The sequence below is a fragment of the Callospermophilus lateralis genome, chromosome X (genome assembly GCF_048772815.1).
Source record: "Callospermophilus lateralis isolate mCalLat2 chromosome X, mCalLat2.hap1, whole genome shotgun sequence".
NCBI lineage: Eukaryota > Metazoa > Chordata > Mammalia > Rodentia > Sciuridae > Callospermophilus > Callospermophilus lateralis.
In genome coordinates, this window is record NC_135325.1 from 88,411,395 (window position 1) to 88,433,008 (window position 21,614).

Sequence of the window (21,614 nt, forward strand, 5' to 3'; positions counted from 1 at the left end):
CCTCTGAAGCAGTAGAGCTATTTAAAAGGTGTCCAGTGGGGCATAAAATCTAAAAAGAAATGCAGAAACTCTGGGAAGAATTTAGGTAGGTGAAGTGATTAGTGAAGTTGAAATCTGTCTAGATCATTGAGGGAACCACTAATATTATATCCTCAACATAACCACTAACATACATACATACATATATATATTTATATATTATTTTATATACTTATATATATTTCTTTTATATATATTTATATATTATTTTATATATTTATGTATATTATATATATATTTCTTTTATATATATTTTATGCACAAACACACACACACACACATATATATATATATATATATATATATATATATATATATATAAAATGCTGACCTCATTATTTAATTCCACCTGAACCTATTAATAGTCTAAATCATTTAAAAAAATCTTACATCCCATTAAACACAAATGATGAAAATGAATAAACCCTGAGCAGATGGTTGCCTTAATGGAGAACTATTCAAACTCACAGTAGTCCTCTTGGAGCCGAGATGGCTGATTTTAGCCACCGTGATTGAGATAAGCACATGTCATAAAATTGATATGGCACCAGGAGTTTGGGGCAATGTAACAGAAAATTTGTCCTTCATATATTCAACTAGCAACTAACCCTGGAATGTGCACAATGAAAGTGAGACAGCAAGTGATTTAGAAAGAGCCAGAAGTATTTCAACAATGTCCATAGAGAACAGCAGCTGCCGGCAGTGGCACCCCAAGAGCTTCCTTTCTGGATGCAGGCTCTTATCTGGCCCTTGCAAGTCAGTAGCACTAGTTGTCCTACCACACACTCAGGCATTTCCCTCAAGCTGAAGTTGGAGGTACCAATCCGGAACTTGAAAAGTAACTGGTACTAAGTCTATGTGTGTTGTGCCTAGTGTGTATATGAATGCATGCAGGCTCTGGGTGGCCACAACTTGGACATTTTCAGAGTCTGTCCTGTACTCAAAAAATGACCAAGACTCCCTTAATGGCAGAGGAAAGGGTTCCCACTTCATCGGGTGGTGTTCATGGACAGCACTGCTACTGTCTGCCACCAGCTCACAAAGGGCAAACGCCCAATAACCACTGACTGATTTGGAAGATATCCGATCAGGCTTAAGCACAGCTAAGCTCCCACCGGAATTCAAGTCTTATGCTTGCCTCAGATCTGTGGCCAGGTTAGATTGTCCAAATAAAAGTTAATCTGCATCACCAAGGTAGCATTCAGGACTAGGCAAAAGGATGACATCTACAAATCAGACAGTAGGGAGCAGCTGCAGGCATGTAAGACTTCCCGTGTGCTATTTGGAACTTAATCAATATCAGTTCCTAACTGTATTATTTCAGAGTCTTCAGCTGTTAACCTTTGAGTCAGAAGTATTTATGAGACCAAGATCCTATGATGAGTCAGGTCAAATAAACAAACAACAAACAATAGCTTGGTTTTAACATTTTATTGGGTAAATGATTTTAAAGGTAATAACAATAGTGTCAAAACTACTACAATATCTTTCCACAGCCATACCTTACAGACCCATGTAAACCTTCTCATATATTTCCTTTTGCTCATTTTTGATATTTTAAAGCCATACATTTCATATAAAATGCCCATTTCCAACAGTTTCTTCAAACTATTAAGCAATTATATGTGGAAGGAAGGAGGACCTAGTTATACTGGAAGGGGTTTCAGGTAATCTGTGATGTCTTACTGTAATCAAAAAACAGGTTACTAAGAAAGAAGGAAAAGAAGAGCTACTCCAGGTAGCTTTTTGCTCATTACAAGTCTCACCATTGCATCACCAAGAACTCTTTATGCTGGTGACCGATTCAAAGTAATTTGGGGGAACATATAAAACACTAAAATAACTTAGAAACTAGATCCAAATATTTCAAAAGTAATCAACTTTGATATACAAAAGCAGTCAGAGGTGGTTACAAAAGTTTATTTTCTCAGTGCTTCTATGTACCAGCGCAGTTACTGGGTCCAGAGCAAAATAAAAAGTTCATTTTCTTCTGAAACAGTAATAAAAAAACAAGGAAAACATATCTTTGTATATAAAGAATCAATGCTGGTCTTAAGAATAATGTAATCAGAAACCCTTAAATTGAGAGGCACACAAAGGGTTTCTGCTTTTAAAAAATAAAAGGAAAGTCACCAGTTTATTTAAATGGAGGAGGTGTTCACACCCCTCAAATAAACTTAATTCAGTTTAACATCACTAGCAAAAATCACTTAGAAACTGTACAAAAATAAAAAAGTTAACACATTTAATCCTGCAAGGTTTTTGTAAGGACTGGAAGGCAGGCTTTTGGAGCAGCATTTGGGCATGGCTGGGGGCTTCTTTGGTTTGATCTAACACACATAAGAGATGGAACCTATTCCAGATGACAGTTTCAAATTTCCTGCACAAGACAAGAAGAGGCCAGTATACAAACTTCCGGTGTGCCGGCATTGGGACTGTATGCACTGGACCGAAAATCTTAAAACTGCTTTAAGTGGGGTGTGGGAAAGAGAGCAAGCCTTGCACTTCCTCCATCAACTTCACCGACCTCTCACAGTAGGGGAGACTAGAGAGGGTAGTAGCACGTTCTTGTGCAGTCAGAAGGCCACTTGAGGGGTGGGGGGACAAGTGTTCTTTTAGAATCTGGTACCTGGCTGACCCTGTTTAAGAACAAGAAAACCCTTCCAGAAGTGGAAGCCTTTTGCTACATACCAAAGTAAAATACATACTATTTTTCCAAGAGGAACCCCCCATGTGTTTGAAAACAGAAAACTCAAATAGAACTAATGAACATTGAAAAGGGGCTATGTAAACTTTGTGCTACTCAAATGAAGTTCAAGTATTACTTCAGAGCTGTTTAAAGATCACTGAACATGTACAATATTCTGGTGATAAGAGTGCAGTTCACATTTGTGTTTCTGAACAAATAAACCACAACTGGCTAGAACACAACCTGTGCAATTAGAATCTTCGTCTGAGTTAAAGACACATGCTACATATTTCAACATGTTCAAAGTTAATTCAAACCACATATCTAACAGCTTGGTAATATTAACGACAAAGGTGAAAGGATCTAGCAATTGTTTCTTTGAAGCACACCATTAAAGTTTGTATAACACCCTTTATACTACAAAATCTTTTAGTCAGCAGCTACTTAGGAGACAAAAATGCACTGTTCATCAACTTGAATACAAAAGGAGACAAAACTATCCTTTTCCCCCAAGCCATGGTGGGAAATATTGCTGACCTCGTCCTTTGAAGCCTGCAGGATGGTTATTTCTTCAGTATAACATTATTACACTGGTAAGAAAATCTGTATAACATCTGCATATATCAAGGATTTTAAAAAATCTGATATGATTTTAGAGTCCGCATGACCAGTCACGTGACCTGCTCAAGATTGATTAGCACCGTTAAATACATAAACACACATATCTATGCATGTATGTGTAAGTATATGTTTACACACACACATATATATGTATGTAATAGATCTTTTCTTTAAAAAAACTTCTAACCATAAGCTCCACCCAGGACGAGGAGCCTGTTGAACTGATGAGATGATGGATAAGGATGGATTTCACAACAATATTGGTCTATTCTGTCTCTCTTCAGTTTGTTTCATTTACCTTTTTTTTTTTTTTTTTTTTTTTTTTTTGCAGCAGACAATATCATTCAGCATTGTGCTCAGTTTCCCCATAAGGGTAAGAAAAAGTTTCCATCAGGTAGCCATTTGTTTTTATAATGAAAGACTAATCTACTCCAAAATGCTTCCAAGTAGAAATAACAGGATTGCAAATCTCTTTCTAAAGCCCAACAGCTAACTTTTTCTGACTAATCTCTAGGAGTTCGAGGGAACAGGCTACCAAGATTGCATTTCAGGCTAACAATTGGCTTCTTAGTTTAAGGCATCACAACTGAAAATGGTTATTTCAACAATGGATGTTGTGGATGAAGGAATACCAACAAATTTCTAAGATCTCTCATCAAAAACTAAAGCAGTGTGCTTTGCCTTAGTGGCAAGCAGAAGGAGTTAAGCCAATTACGCACTTTTCACAAATTAGAAAAGAATTTTAGAATTCTGAACTAGCAGTCCATTACTTGTCACAAGCAAGTACATGTATAAGGTATATCCTTTTGAATTCAGTGACATTTCTCATAGTTTTAGAATATATATTCTGCAGCATACTTTTATTCATCACTTGATATATTGATTTCCTGTTTGAAAAAATTATATATTTTCCCAAATATATATACTTATATATATCTATATATACTACCATCAAATGAAGGTCATCTTTCTCCAGAATCATGTGGGATTTTTCCTGGGGAATCTATGTATGTACCTCCTATCGACATCAGTAAGTTCTCTTTGTACGAATCAGGAAGATTGGCCCTGCAAATAAGCCAGACTCTAATTGAAGCCTATCTGAATGCCAACTCCATCTTTATAGGTATAACATAGCATCTTAGCAACATAATAAACGTGTTTCTATCAAAAGTATGTAGTGCAGAAAGAGATTCAAGCTATTTTCTAGTATCTTCAGTATTGTCTCCATGACAGACAAACCATATGTGAAATGGCATGTATGAACTTTTCTTTCACTAGATTATCTTTACCATATCTTTAGATGGTAGTTAAATTGTCTCTAGCCAATTATGACTTATTGAAACCTAAAACTAACAAATTTAAATTAATACAAAATAGACAAATGTCTTTTTGGTTATTTGCTCAAAATAAATTTTTTTTCAGCTAAAAAAATACTCCAGAGTAAGGAATTTGTCTAATCTGTTGTTTCACATATAGAAACAATAAAATTTTACAAGAATATTTCTCTAAATTGCCTTTTTTCTAACCCCTCTTGATTCCACTTAATTATAGTCTTCTCAAAGGCACTAAATTCTGCATCTGTTCTCTTCCTAATATTTGCTGCTCTTCAAAATGATTTCTGTAGCCTATTTGAAAGATAGTTTGTACTTTCTTAAAACAGTATTTTAGTTTGTAAATTGGTTCTGTAAAAAGTGATGAGGCAGTCTCTCCTAACTACAATAACCAGCAAAGTAGGCATAAATGGTTTGTCTTTGTGACAAGCCCTATCATGGACCCTTGAATGTTCACTATTAGAATGAAAGTTCATCTATTTTAACCATGGGAAAAACATATTCTAGTGAAGACTCAAATATTAAGCTCTCATAGCAAAGTGAAATTTAGGCAAATCCAACGGTAATATATGAATACCTGAATTTGACATAAATTACTCCCAAACTCAGCTATCAGAAATAACTATCTTACTAAGAAAAATTAAAGACAAGTCTAAATAAAACCCTCAAAAACTGCACAATTTCTTCCATCCACAGTTGAAGGTAGGGAGGAACGAAGGAAGGAAAGAAAAGAAGAAGAGGCAGAAAGGAACACAGGAAGAACAGAAATCTGACTAAGAAAGCAAAGCAAAATTCTATCTCATATTGTAAGAAAAGAAAACCCAAAAATTTATATATGCTGCAAAAAAATCAAAGATCTAAAATAATAAAACAGGATCTTCTTAACAAATGCCACTTTCCTACCCGTTACCATGATGATCTTAACTGACGATGTCGAAGCTTCACCATGGCAACGGAAACTATCATCATAAAATGGTACAGTAAAAGAGATAACTAGACCAAGAAGGTGTAGGGTCTCCTGGGAAGAGGTCTGCAGAGAGGCCCAGTGACTGGTTGTGCGGCTCAGTGTCAGGAATAATGGTTGTATGGTGGAAGGGGATGCCCAATGCCATTTTGGAAGTGATGATGCTGGCGATGAGCAAGGTATTCAGCATAACTCAAGGTCATCTTTTCACTACGGTACCTGAAAGAAAGTCAGGGAAGAGAAAAGTTAACACGAAGTGATATGCCATTGTCAGAGATAGGAAGGGCATAAGATAATTTTATAGGTCAGGAAATGGAGGCCTAGAGAGAACAAGCGACTTGCAAAAGGACATGTGGCTAGAAAGTGAAGCTGATTTCAGAACGCAGGTATTCAAATTCTGAGTCTAATGCTCTTTCCCACTCTACTCCTCTTTGTTTAAATTTTTCTAGAAACTTTATTGTCCCATGAGCCCTGGCTTGCTAACAGGAAGGAACAATGAAAGGCCAACCTTACTATTATATATACATTGCATTCATTTGATGGTTTTCCTTCAGAGATCTTCCATCTCTCCTTCTTCTGCCATTTCTTTCTCTGTCTATACATCTACTTAGGTGTTATTATTAACTGACAATATTTCCTAATGCTGGTACCAGAACCCTCTCTTCCCCATATCTAGCTTCTATAAAATGTCATATGTGGGTTTTGCCTTCAATCTCTTTCTTCCATTACTCTGCAGCCCAGTGCTCCCTGGATTCTCTTCCATGGAAACAACTGTCTGAAAGTTATCCTTGATTCTATTTGACCTTTCCAATTTGATACCCCTCATACTCTTTCTGAAGCTCTCTAGTCCCATCTTCATAGAGGCCCAGTGACTCCACATGCCTCTGCTTCTCCCTCTGTTTCTTATCTATGAGTGTTCCTCTACCCATATCTTGTAGGATTTTCTATTTCTATCCTTAGTTCTTTTGACTCTATACTTTGAACCTCTCAGTGAACCCAATCCTTATAGCTTCATCCATGACCTTTTGTGCAGCTGATCTTAAAGCATTATCTCTAGTCATCAGTACTATACATGTACATTTTCAGTGACCTTCTAGATGTTTCTGGATAGATATCCAAGGAAGTACTTCAAATCTAGAAGTGACACATAAAACTTAACTCTTCCTATGGTCCCTATCTTGCTTCAAGGGATGATTGTGGTCCCTTTTATGTACATTAAAGCCTTGACTTCTTTGCTTCTAAATGGTGACTATATCCTTTCATTTCTTGCATAATATTTTCATATTTGTCCCTTTCTTCTCATCCACCTGCCACTCTAGTTAAAGGGCCCCACTGAACTTCTATAGATTTTAGATTTTAGCAGTACTTCAATTTTCCTGTTTCCAATTCCAATCTTACACTTCTCCAAGGCCATCTGTTTGAAACCCTACAAGGGCTACTAATTGCCTATAGAATCAGGTCCAACTTCCTAGTCTAGAATGTCAGACCCTCCACTGTCTGACTTGAACTTACTTTCTGGGCCCTATTTTTCTCCTAATGACTACCTTCTCTATGTGTGTCACTGAAAGACCAGCCAAATCCAACTTTCACATTCCTCAGTACTTTGCACTTTGCCACCTAGAATGCCTTGACTTACAAAATCTTTGGGGAATCCCTTTCCTCCCTTATTTTCTACCTGTCAAATATTCTACCCATTCCTCAAACCCATCCCTAAATCTACCTCCTCTTTGAAACCTTATGTTCCCTCCCCATCCCTTCTTGGAATTCCTCTTTCTTTACTTTATGATCTTACATCATCCAACATATTCTGCTTTATAATAGTAATTATTTTTGTACATGCCTTTCTATTCTCAATTGTGAATGCAGGGAGAGCAGAGATGGAGGCATTTTCAAATTTGTGACTGCTTAGAGCTGAGAATAGTCCATTTTTAGAATACAGGCATTCAATGCAATTCTCTGGCATTAAAATAAATGGAAACAGCAACCCATTTTCCTAAAATGTTTGATATTTTCCTCTTAAAATAAGTATCCCTATTATTCCATGCCGAAATTTATGTAGCATTCAAGTTTAGCTCAATTGTGTTTTTCAACAAGCCTTCATGGTAGACTTTTATCACTGCCAAAATGCTAAGGTTAAATTCAAACTTGAAGACTGCTTATCAGAATCCTGGGGTTCTGCTAAGCAATGTCAAAAGCTAGTCAATAGCTAATTCTGGCACTTTCTCCAATAACGTAATCTAAAGTCTTAGAGGGCTTACTCATACACAGCCAGAGTAATCACAGAGAGCTAAAGTGGGAAGGATGGGCTCATACATCACATAGGCTCTACTGCCAAGTCGAGTTCCATTGTATTCACCCTCAGTATAGCCCTGCCATTCATTTCCACTGTTTCAGAAAAGAGAAGCAAGGGTAAGTTAGAGAGACCAAGAAAATAAAAAGGTTACAGTCATATGCATTGAAATGTACTGGTTAGCCTTGTGCTAGAAAATGCCTTCTGTACCTGGTCAGTTTTATGGTTTTCCTGAATTCATTAGTAATCGGAGCTTTGTATCCTCCTTTCCTCAGTAAGGAGTCTATGGTCTGAATATGGTCCCATCCTGTGAAGAGTTGACCAGATAAAATATTGGTTAAGCACATGTAATAAGCACCTTTGGTTAAATACAAAATGACTTTGTTGATGTCAGCTATCACTGTCTCCAAATGCCATCAACTGCTCTGTTTCTTAAAACAATCATACAGAAGAGCTAAGATTGCATCCTATACAAAGGCAGGTTCATCACCACACACCTTAAATTTTAGTTGTGCACATGTCTAACAACATTGGCTTCCTTTTCTCAACTATATTCGAAGGTACGTAGTCTAAGGGACTGGGAGAATCTGCTCAGTTAGTCTATAACAAACCACATCCATTGTATTCTCCAACAGTGAAATCTTCAAAAGAGAGGGAAAAGCCCGCATTTCATTGTGCCAACTCAGTAGTGTATAAGATTCTCACACTACCTCATGGTAACTGTTGGTGTGAATGGTATCTCTATAATAAATTATATTTGTGGGCGGTATCCAAAGATATGTTTTTTTGGTTCTGACATGGATGATATCCTAATATCTCAAGTCCCCCTTCTCTCTTATGTATGCTTTATAGAGTCAGTAATACTAGAGGATGAGGATATTTTCTTTAGATAATGGACTTAAAGACTAACTTTTCTCATTTGGAGGTTTAATTTCATTATATTTTGCTGTTAGATATCTTATATTTGTATTATCAAACATGATCAAACCAAATTTAAATGCTTTGTGATTAAAAGAAAAGCTCAACAAGGTAAAAATAGAGATTAATTTCAAATTATATGAGATCAGAATTTAGTAGTGGCTAGAAAAAAACAAATTACTACAAAGTTATATTGTGTTGCAGTATTGGTTCATAAAGATACATTCATGGAATAAGAAAATGTTTGTTGGTTAGGAAGTGCAGACCCAGCATATAAAACATGAATGCTTTGTGTATTCATGATGCTTCCAATCTTAAGGGGAAACATACCATCTTAATATTAGCAGGATGAGTAATGGCAACCATCTAATAATGAAACATTAGATTCTGGCAGTGATAATGAACTATGTGGCTGTCAAACTAAAGGCTTGTTTATTCCACAAGGCTATTTACAGTAAAACGGAATACAGGAGAAGAGTCTTTCAAATTAGTAGCAAATTATTGCCTAAATCAAAACCAACTTTTATAAATCTTTGCTGTTTTGAAAAGTATATATTTTGAGTATATGCTTTCAAACTACAGTACAGAGATTTGGCTTGAGTGTAATTCACTGATTTGATACAGACATTGCAGTGGCAGTGATAGAAGAGTTGCTTCTTATAATTTGACACTGATCAATTATTGGGCATAACTGCAAGGTCAGAAATCGCATTTCAATTTGTATATTTGTTTAAATTCTTCACCAGATTATATGAAATAAAGTACAATAATGACCTTGCTCCTTTGCAACCTCCGGTAGGTAGGTGGCGGTGCGTTTTGATCCTTTTTCATTGATGAATTCTATTCTAATGCCATGTACACCCACCTGAAAGAAATCGGCAGTTTTATTAGTACAGTCTTCTTCAGAGAAACAGAAAGAAATGGTTATAATTTAATTTTCAAGAGAATGCTGTTCTTTCTCTCCCCCATGTTTTAAGAAGTGCATATCAATTCTCTTTCCATAATTTTGACTTTAGATTTGAAGGCTGTTATGATAGCCATGGAGACTGAAAATATTGATTTGCAAATGTAGCGGGCTATGCTATTCTGTTTGGAAAACTGGAACAACCATTCTGGGGATGTAGAGTAAGATAGTTGATGGCAATAATCCTGCTGCCACTCTCAAATTGTGACTCATGACACTAAGGAACTAGACAAAGGGAATTGACTTTAAAGAGATGACAAACAATCACCCTATTTTGCAGGTACACTCACCATTTCAGGTTACATTCCCAAACTTCCTGTGTTGACCCCCTTCCCAAATGGTCTATTCTTTCTTTGTGTGTGTGTGTGTGTGTGTGGTGCTGGGGATTGAACCCAAAGCATTGCACATGCTAGGCAAGTGCTCTACCACTGTACTATATTTTCCAACCCTTTTTTTAAATTTATTTTTTAGTTGTAGTTGGACACAATACCTTTATTTTATTATTATTTTTTTTATGTGGTACTTAGGATCGAACCCAGGGCCCCGCATGTGCTAGGCGAGCACTCTACTACCAAGCCACAACCCCAGCCCCCACCAACCCTTTTTTTTTCTTTTATTTAACTTTGAGACAGGGTCTCGATAAGTTGCCAAGTCTGGCTTTGAATTTGTGATCCTTCTACCTTAGCCTGACAAGTAGCTGGGACTATAGGCATGTGCCACCATGCACTGCTGTCCAGTCTTTTTGAGACCTTGATTTATATGTAGGCAAAAAAATACTGTCAGATAAAACTGAAAACAATATGAAAACCAGACATACATCACACATCACATCACCTTTCCATTTAAGAGCAATTAAGATTTCAACTAATTCATGAGCAAGGTATTTTTGCCCAGCATTTCTATTTTCCTAGTCTAACTTTTTAAAATGTCAAACAAACTTTTGGTGATGACCTAAAAAAGATCATTTTCTAAGTAAGAGTGGGCTCTTTCTTGCTAATGTTTTTAAAAACTAATATGCTTGTCCTTTGATTAGCATACAATCAAAAGGAAACTGGCCTTTCCCCTCATATCTTACATAGAATAGTGTACACTAACAAAAGATCAAAGTTCTTAATCTCTTTGTGAACACTGACAATAAAAATAAAATTTCAAAAGCATAAACACCCCACTACATTCTCTCAATTCTGTGGATGAGTCAAATCAATGTTTACTAAGTGAAGTATCCAAGGTACTGTGGGGTACAGATGTAAAACCAGGTGAACATTATCCCCCAGGATGGTGGCTTCTTGTCAGAGCAGGTGAGTTAAGTCATAAACCTTAATCTTTCCATCTGTATGGAAGTAAAGATTTAGAAGAAGAAAAGGGGTGAATGAAAACCTTTTTTTCCTGCTTCTGCCCCTAGCATGAAATTTTCTAATTTTTCAGGGAATAAAAATTCCTCTGGGAAATCCATTTCGTTTGATCCTCAGATCTCCAAACATCCATCCATTACAGCCTGTCAGATCTTCTTAGGAGTTTTTTTTTATTAAAGCATATCTCTGTGGTTATTTCTTCTATCTATTTAATATCAACATTCTTATGAATCTCCTTCTACTAAAAATGCAACCAGGGCAGCTGTTTAAAAAAAATAACACAATAAGACCTCCCATACCCTGTGGGAAATGACTATGGACAGCTGAGAAGAAATATGAGTGTTTAGCTATCAGGCATTTCCAGGATAAAAGACATCTAGTAATCTCTCTGGTGCCTGACATAGCACAGAGGCAATGACAAATTTGCAACATTTTCTGTATACTGACTTCCTGTTCAGTGACTCTGAATTTTTTCCTTCAACAATATTAGATTCTTCATAATTTGTTTTTTATAAAAAATATACAGCCTAAGTAATTTATGCCCCTTCATTCACTGAAGTGAATCTTGAATCTTTCATTCTATTTATCAAAAATCTGTCATGCTGAAATTGCAAAGAATTTTGGTGTTTATTAAGATGTCTAGTCAAAATTGTGAGAGGAAGAATGTCTATCTGTAAGATGAGAGTGTCACACAAATTATTAATATTTAATTGGCATGATGGGGGGAAGAGGCTGAAAAGTTTATCAGAATTTCAAGAGGTTTTATACTTCAGCAAGTAGACTTTGGAAAAAGAACAACTCACCAGGTGATTTTTATCCTACTTGAATGAAGTGACCTCTAATAACCATCCTAGCTCTGACAAACTGTGGCTATGTACTGGAGTAGGAGAAGTGATTTAGGCAAATGGGGGTGTAATTTGGACACATAAATCCTTTCTTCTTAGGAGTACAACCTGTGTTCTTCAACAAAAATGTCAGAGATTTTAAAGCCTAGTAATTTAACAATTAAAAGAGTAATTTAAAAAAATAATTTTAAACAATTTACTAATTGTATGGTATGTTCATTATATCTCAATAAAGGTGTTTATATGAGATTAACTCAAAGTCTAAGGACATGTTAAGCAAAATGAAAATTATTCATAAATAAGAGTGCTCTATTTGTATTTTAAGAAGGCTCCACCATCAACTTTGATTTTAAAAAGTCAAAATTATCCCATTTTTCTTTCTTGCAACATTTATAACTTTTAATTTTTGTTGGATTCCTATGATTCTGAACAATTGAAAGCCCTATAAATTGAAATGAAAATATAGTGATTTTAAAGTGAATCCTTTGGGAAAAATAACTTTTTCATAGGTCAAATATATACTCCACAAAGCCAAAACCAGAGTGACTCATTTTTTTTTCAACCATCAGAATCAAGAGAATAACATTCTTAACAGGATCAAAAGCATAATAACTTTTGTCACTTGTTGAGCAATAACATTTTATTCACTCTCAGAATCACAGATGGTGCCAAATAGTCACACTATACAATCAAAACAGGAGAGTGGAAAATGGCCTGCTGTGGAGAATGACTGATTCTGGCCACCTTGTGGAAATCACTGGCTTTTAAAATTAAGTCATCTCCACCAAAATGAGCATCAGAAATAGATTCCATATTGTTTCAGGGAGGCACGTGTTATAGCAGCAACTCCAAAATGTAATCTTCATGCCTAGTAATTTAATCCCCCCTTTTATAGATTGTAGAATCCTAGTCCAGCAGCATCCCAGAAAGCAAAGGCTATAGTTGGCATTTATCAGCTGGATAAGAGATCAACTGACTAGGGAAGTGGGATTCCCAGTTGCATACCTGCTATAAAATGCTATCACAGTAACTTTCTAAGAATGAAGAAGGAAGGCAGCATTTGGGAAAACTATGTCACGAAACAAACCCTTAACTAATCCTCCATTGTGCAAAGTAGAGGCAGGTGAGCAACAAATGGTTACTTGCAAATCTAGCCTTATGGGAGTCTGCAGATCATTTTCAAAATTATTAGAAAGTCTTAAGAAAAAAATGCTTTCAAGGTCCATCAGCTGTGATAATATTCTTTTAATCAAGACTGTACTTTTGCTAAGCAAAGCTATAAATCAATTCTAATGGTAGTAAATTAAATGTAGGACTTATAGATAAGAGGATATGGAATTAAATAGAGCTGTATCTGTGTGTGCTGAGAGAACATTAAGACCAGTTCAACAGAGTCCTATTTCATACTAAAAAGAAGGCCATATTTATTCTGAACCATTCCACAAGTGATTTTTATTGATGCTATTATATAATATTTTGTTTTAACATTGTTCAGAATGATTAAATATCAAGATTAATATTAAAACCCTAAAATATATCTTGATTATTCTGGAGTTGATTATCTAGTTTGGGGATTATACATCCCCAACTCCACCTGGTCTCAGCCCATCCTCTTTCCTCTTGTTCATTTCTCTATTAGAGTGGATGTAGGCAGAGAAAGTAGAGATACACACAAATTAATCAATTTTGCTACATAATAAAAGGTTTGGTAGAAGAAGAGATTATAAATAATGGTTAAAATGAAGCTTTGAGACTGTCTGCAGATTTCATTTATCCTCATTATCTGGCCCCTTGTTAGAAATGTGGCTTCACTTAAAACTATTATCCTCTAATGCAGTGACCCTGAACACAAGAACATTAAAAAACAGAGTGCCCCTCCCACCCCATTATAATACACGGTTCATATTATGTTCCTCACAATTGCATAGTCAAAGCTTAATACCTAATCTGTCTATAAGGCAAGTGTCAGTCCTGTGATCCACTAGCAGCACTACAAAAGGTGCTAACTTTTGCCTGCAAGCCTATGATCTGAATAGGCGGAAACAACAACAACAAAAACCATCTGGCTAACAACATGAATGTGTATAAAATGTGCTCTGGCTAAGTTGAATAGGCTCCATGCAAACCTGTGACCATGTGGGTCCACAATTACTTCCAAAGTCATGATCCTCAATGCCAAATCTGCCTCTGATCATATTCTGGACAGCCAACAGAACCAGTCTACTTTCTCAGGTGGAATCCTGTCTTAGTCCATGCCACAATCAGTCCCATTCATCCCCATTTTCAAAACCAAATGATGGGTTTCCCTGAAAGAATAAAAATATTGCCATGGCTCACTCTACTCATTTTTATTGAGTTCATCTTGAATAACATAAAAAAAAAAAAACAGGAGGTCAAAGTAGCAAAAGTTGTTCAACATGCTTTTTGGACAAAATAATTTGACAAAACATACTATGTAATTAACAACACAGTCAGTTACTGGCCATTCACATAAGACTGACCTGCCAGGTTCAATGTGCCAATACCATTGAACTGAATGGAAGGTCTCTGGTTCCTTATAAGAGGAGCTCAGGGTGTTTGGCATACACCCTAACCTTTTGATGCTGGCATCATAGAAGATGTGCATGTGCTGTCACAAAATGATCCAGGCTACCACAGACAGAAACAAACATTGCATCAGATAGTTCAAACTTCTGAGCCAGAGTCTGGCATTTCTTATATAGAGGAAATAAATAAATGTGCTATTGCCCTAAAGAATACAAAATTCCCAGTGCAGCATATCCCCCTTTTATGCTTGTCACTGCACAGTACCTTTTGCTCCACCCCAGTTCAGCCTTGTGAAAATAGTATCTCTTCCTTTGCCTAGTGAACACAAGTTCAACACGAGTGGAAAATGCTTCAAACTTGGGTCTACTCCAAGTTTATACTCTTAAGTAACAACTCTTTGGGCAAGAAAAATTGAGATTTTAATCAGAGAGGCTGATAATTATTTGTACAGATTCTAATAAACCACTACTCCTCCTAAACCTGACACAACCCCCCCAATTTTTTTGGACTCCAGACTATCTAGGATCTGCCCATCAAATCCTCACAGTCATGACTGTGTCATTTCATTCCACCCACCAATTTGAGAAGCTAGCCAGAAGTTTTGCAGGTGCCCATCTGGTGAACATGATTCCTTCAGAACTGGGCCAAATTGTAAAAATTTAAAGAGTGTTGATGCAATTCTGCTATTTTTTTTTGACTCAGTAACTTTTACTTTTGTAAACTTCAACCATGAATTATTTTTAATCTGTTCATGAAATAGTTTGTACATGTTATAAGAAAAAAAATCTCTTCAGAAAATTATGAAGGGAAAAATAAAGATGGTTTGTAATCCTAGTACTACCTAGATAAAATTCTTAGTGACTTAAAAAAAAATATTTTTTCTCTTGAACCAACTGAGACACCACCAAGAAATACATTTTAGGTTGTTTTTATCCATTATCTGACCCATTCCTATAGCTATCTTTGTTTTCAAATAGTCTTTGAGAAGATGTAGAACAAACACTAGAAACAAAAATCAAAGAGGATAACTGGTTGCAAGCCATCACTTAGACACCAGTAACCTTTTAACATATTCTATTATGAAAACTCTGATTCATCATCTACCTCAGATGAAGGGTTTTTTTCTCCCTTGGTTATTTTGTGAAAACAACTGCAAAGGTTCCCTTGACCAAGATACATTTGTGTGTTGTTCTCTAAAATCCCTGCAAATTAGTCACCTTTAGCTTAGAAATTAGTTCAGTCTCCATGGACCAGTTCTTGGCTTTTGCAGAGCTTATCAAAGGACTAATTAGTACCAATTTTGATTCATGTAGGAGATTTAGACATCTTGTCTATCAGGAACACAAGCCTGCCAATTTATTCACAATGGCTACTGAACAACAACCTGATAACATTTATTTAAATAACAACTGACACATAGCTCTAAAATACCTGAACTATCTAATAATCACCCCCACAAACTTTTAAAGCATTAGTAAGATTTTAAATAAAGCAAAGTTAATGAAGAGGTGCTTTGAGAAGCTATGAAGCCAAACATGTTTATATATCATTTGCAATCAAAGAAACTGTTCTTACCCTAAGGTTTTGCAGAGAACAAGTTAAAACTCGGAGTATAATTAAGGAAAAAAATCTCGGTAATGATTAATTATAATGAGCATTCCATGAAAACTGAACATCCTGATGTTTCCCAAGCAAAGTTCAGGCAACACAGGTGACCTTTAAATAAAAAGCCTCTTTTCATCAGAAGTTAGAAAAATACATTCATACCATTTTTAAAAAAGGGGATGAGGAAGGAGGTAAATTTATATATAAGAAAATCAAAGTTATAAAATTTTATCAGAATCTAGAAAGATTTATTTCATTTTTCAAATGCTAGGGAGAACCATCTCTTGACAGACATACTCAATATGTAGTAATGTTTACCTGATAGGAAATTAAGAAAAATCATATTCAGATTGGAGATGTACATTGAGTATCTGACTCAAAATGGTTCAACTCAGTCTACAAAAGAGATTTGTTTCTTAAAAAGTTATATGTGGGAACTCAGTATGGTGGTGCACACCTCCCAGTGATGCACACCTGTAATCTCAGTGACTTGAGAGACTGATGCAGGATGATCACTAGTCTTGGCAATTTAGCAAGACTCTGACTCAAAAAAAAAAAAAAAAACAGGGTGGGGAGTACTGTGGGTATACCTTTCAGTGGTAGAGCACCCCTGGGTTCAATCACCAGTACTACAAAAAAAGTTACATGTGCATTTTATTTATATAAATGAATTAATCCTGAAGTTATGAGGAAAAAAATGAGACCCTAGAATGAGTCCTTATGCAAAGCAAAATATCTACTTGTAATGTGAATAATCTTTCCCTAATATACTTGCTTCATTTCAATATATAATATTGACTTAAAACAAGGGATGATGCAATAAAAATAGAGGCCTTAATGGCTTAGAGTATTTTCCTTCCCGAAGACAATTCTATTGAGGAAAAGAAATCTAGAATATAAACAATTTTAAAAATTGAATCGTTTTTCACTTTTGTTGCCTATTTTAGGTTGACAATGGCCATTTTAAAAGTTAGGGACCTCTTCTTATGACTTATTTCTAAATGACTACTGATGATTCAGTCTCTGGATTTAAAATGAAACAGAAGCAATTTTTTTTTAAAGGAAGTCCGTCATAGAACCGCATTCTGTGTCCAAAGAAACCTGAGGTATTAACTAGTCCAACCTTTTCAGCTTCCTGGCAAAACTGAACTGAGGTCTGGAAAAGTCACAAAGCTGGGCAGTGATAGTCAGGAACAAAACCAGGTCTTCTTATTCCCAAAATTCAGCACTTTTTATTAAATGCTGGGGTTACACACACATAGGCAAACACTACATAAAAGAATAGATCATAATGGCATTCCTTGGGAAGGAGCATAAAAAGAGTTTGTGTATTATGAGGAAAGAAGCAGAACCCCCCTCTCCCTCCCGCCCCTGGCCAAAGAACATAGGAAAGCAGGAAGCCAGAGAATGCTCTAAGCTACCCATTTCTAAGGGTACTAACAGCTAATGAAAACTTCTTTGCATTAAATCACCTTCTAAGAAGTTACATTACACCAGGCATAGTGGTGCATGCCTGTAATCCCAGCAGCTCAGGAGGCTGAAGCAGAAGTTTATCAAGTTCCAGGCCAGCCTCAGCTACTTATCGAGGCCCTAAGTAAATTAGAAAGACCCTGCCTCAAAATAAAAATTATAAAAAGGAGAATGGGGATGTGACTCATAGGTTAAGCACCCCTAGGCTGAATCCCTGTATCCCCAAAAAAGTTACATGGTACAGCTTGCTTCTCCACTAGGCTTCTTATACACTGACTTACTGATGCTCACAAATTCTTTCTAGATGGCCAAGAAATATAAAGCACGTTCCCAGTGCTCCACAGCACTTGAACCAACATTTAGAATATCAAGATAAAGACTAAATTACCATGATAGTGATGTTTTACACAAAAATATCAAGGCCTCTGGGAAAATAGATGTACATTTTCTAGATGTAAAAGGCCCATGTTTTTTAGTGAGGCGGGAATTTTAAATTATAAGAGAGCAAAACATGGTATACCTCATAGCTGGGAAAATATAACCAAGGGAGGAAACAGAACGTATACAGCTAGAAGTCATTTCATTTGCTGACTTTATGAGTCACGCTAACCATCTGTGTATGAATGGGAACTCTGCTTTCAGTGGTACATTAAAAGGAGCTAAAAAAAAAAGTAAACCTTTTTGGGGGAGTGAGGGTGAATAGGAGAACATTAACTTTTAAAATATATGGGAGATAATGATGGTAGCCAATTTGTTCATCTCATCTGTTTACTCTCATAAAGGCTGTTATAAAAGCGTCCTATTATTTACTGCAACTAAATACGTCAGAAATGGAGCTGCAATTGCTCAAGAGGAGTTCTTTAGAGGTTGCTTTTAAAGTGAAGTGCAGTTCTCTGAGTACCAGGAGTCTAAAAGGCGCATACAAAATGACACAAGCTTTGGTACTTTAGGGACAGAAGACTAGGGACTCAGAGATCTAGTTTTATACTGCAGGGACAGATTTTGGCACCACAGAAGAAACATACTGGCTAGTCCCACCTGAATGGGTCGATTCCATGTAAATGTCATATACTAAAAAGGAACCAACACACTGTCTTAGGACAACAATGTATTGCCCAGGTGATGGCTGTATAGACAAGTGAGCAGGAAGCTAGATACAAGAAAAATGTCTTCAGGTTTGGGAAGATGTCATTAATATACTAAAATATGATCTAAACATTTACTTTAGGATACAGAAAATGTTTCTTCTTCATGCCTTTCTTTAAATGATCTTGTCTCTATAGCTTCAAAGTAAAAGATGTCTGATTACAATTTAGGAAATATTTTGACTTCTGTCAACAAAGTGCTATATTAGCTCCCACAAAATCACTGGTATCATACTTGCTATACAAGTTCTTCTACAAACAAAAAGCTTATTCATTTATATCATCCTGAAAATGAGCAGCTATGAAATGACACACCTAGAATTACCCCTCAAGTCAAACTCTAGTAATGACACTGGATTAATACCCTTTCAGATTTCTTAAAAGGAAACATGATGCCCAAACAGTTTAACTACACTAGTTCCAAGCTATTTGTCATTATGGAGGGCTCCAACATACTCATGAGTTGTTGTATTTTTCTTTCTAAAGCTCCATGTCTGTCAATCATCCTGTCATTCAGAGTTAAGATAATGTCCACTGAAGAGCTCAGAACAATGGTGATTAGTTTTTGTGTTCAAACATAAGGCACACCATGTTGGATTTCTCCCTAGGGCAGCAATTCTTCTCATTTCAGAACCATTTTGGTCTTTTAGGTAGATATTGTAATTTATCAGTTAATGAATTTTTTCTCCAAATTATTCACTCTTCGTACTTGTAGACCTACCAGGTTACTAAATAGATCACTATGTGGGTGATGATCAGAAACTCTTGGAAGAGTTAGGCCACTGTTCCAATCTATCTATAATTTATAGCCTTCTATGGGTAATTTTGTTGTCTTTAAATTACTATTTAGACTCCTTGAGAGGCTATCTATAGACACTCATTTCAAATGTTATAATTATTACTTTGTGGAAATACAACATATGGACAATTCAATATTCACTTAGAATTGGACTCACTTTTGAAACCATTTATCAAACATTTCTTACATTATAAAACAAGCACCCAAAAGATATTGTAAAATCTTATTTTCCTACTAACTTCCATTATAAAACTAGAAACATGTTACCAAAGGAGAGTTCAAATATATTTCTTTTAACCTTTGATGAAAAAGACAATAAGATGGTAGCCAGACCTGTGGTAGTCCATTTCTTTCCTGAACATCTGAAAATTAGTCGGCTTATCACCAGTCATGTCCCTTACCCTCATGAACACAAGGATGTCTCTCTTTCTTAGCAAAGTTATCTACCTCTATGCTTTGGGACTTCTAGACATTGCCCTCTTTTTGCTTTGATCTGTGTGCATTTTTGTCCCTTTAACGAGGGATTCCACCACTATAACACACTTCACCAATAGAAGTCAAATTTCAAACCAGAAAATCCCTATGTCAGAGGCTTCTGCTTATATAAAACATGTTCATTATCTAACTTTGACTTTAAAATTCTCTATTAAAAATTCTCTATCAAATTTTCAAAATAATCTTCTTATTTCCACCAGTAGTGTAAACATATATAGAACTTTGTATTTTGGGTTAAAATTAAATACTTATAGGGAATAGGATATTTTATCCTTAAAAGAAAAGGTGTACTTATTTGACAGTATAAAATTCCCCAAAGTGAAGGTATACTTTCATAAATATAGATTGATTTTTCACAAAGGAAATTCACAATATAAATAATAAACTTACACATACAGATGAATAATAAACAAAGATTTCCCTGAATTTTCTTTTAAATTATAACTGAATATTAAATATGATCTCATAATCAAATATGCAGATTTACTGATACAAAAACACAGATACAAAGAAATGCCACTATCCCTTGGTATCTATGGGGGACTTTTTCTAGGACACTGCCTCCAAACCATTATCCTAGGATGCTCACATCCCTTATATAAAGTGGCATAGTATTTGCATGTTACCAACATACATCCTCCCACTTTAAATCATCTCTAGATTATGTATAATACTTAGAACAATGTAAACAGCTATTATACTATATTGTCTCAGGAATAATGTCAAGGAAAAAAGTTTATTATTCAATACAGATGCAATTCCTTTTCAAAATATTTTCAATATGTAGTTGGTTGAATCCATGTGTACAGAACCCACAGATATGGAGATTCTGCCTGTATTTTGAAATATTAACCATAGTTATCACAGAATAGTGTAATTGTGAATAACTGGCATCTCCTTATTTATACTCTTTGGATTTAAATTTTTTCTTCTTCAATAAATTAAAATTACTATCATGGACCATTGTTATATATGTATAAAATTTATTTTCCATGTTTTATTGTGGTAAAATATACATAACAGAAAACCAAACAATTCAGTGGCATGAACTATATTCACAGTGTTGTGCAAACATCATCATAATTTAATTCCAGAACTTTTTCATTACTTCAAATGGAAACCCTATACCCATTAGTCACTTTCCATTCACCCCTCCCCCAAAACCCTGTCAACCATGAATTTGCTTTCTATTTCTATGAATTTGCCCATTCTGGAGATTTCGTATAAATGGAATCAGATAGTAGGTGGGCTTTTGCATGTGGCTTCTTTTAACATTATGTTTTCAAGGTTAACTAATGTTGTAGCAAGCATTAGTACTTCATTTATTTTTATAGGTGAGTAAGAAGATATACCATATCCTATTTATCCATTTATGTACTGATAAACATTTGGGTTGTTTCCAGGTTCTGCCTATCATGAATAGTGCTGCTTTGAACATTTGTGTGCAAGTTTGTGTTTCAACACCTGTTTAAAGAACATATTAAATATACAAGACCAAGCAGAAGCAATATAGAATCTTCTAGAAACTCAAGCTGGCATA

The 21,614-nt window shown here is 35.6% G+C and overlaps 1 protein-coding gene across 1 annotated transcript in view; it reads right to left on the reverse strand.

The window, feature by feature from the left end:
• Window positions 1-1,530: 1,530 nt before the first annotated feature.
• The window catches only part of Ammecr1 (AMMECR nuclear protein 1), a 113,026-nt gene continuing 92,942 nt past the window's right edge, over window positions 1,531-21,614 (reverse strand). The window contains exons 4-6 of the mRNA XM_077106706.1: window positions 9,627-9,717; window positions 8,145-8,241; window positions 1,531-5,863 (exon numbers count right to left, since the gene is read on the reverse strand). Of these exons, the coding sequence (XP_076962821.1) occupies window positions 5,749-5,863; window positions 8,145-8,241; window positions 9,627-9,717 (303 nt within the window). The 3' untranslated portion in view covers window positions 1,531-5,748. The remainder of the gene's footprint in view (window positions 5,864-8,144; window positions 8,242-9,626; window positions 9,718-21,614) is intronic.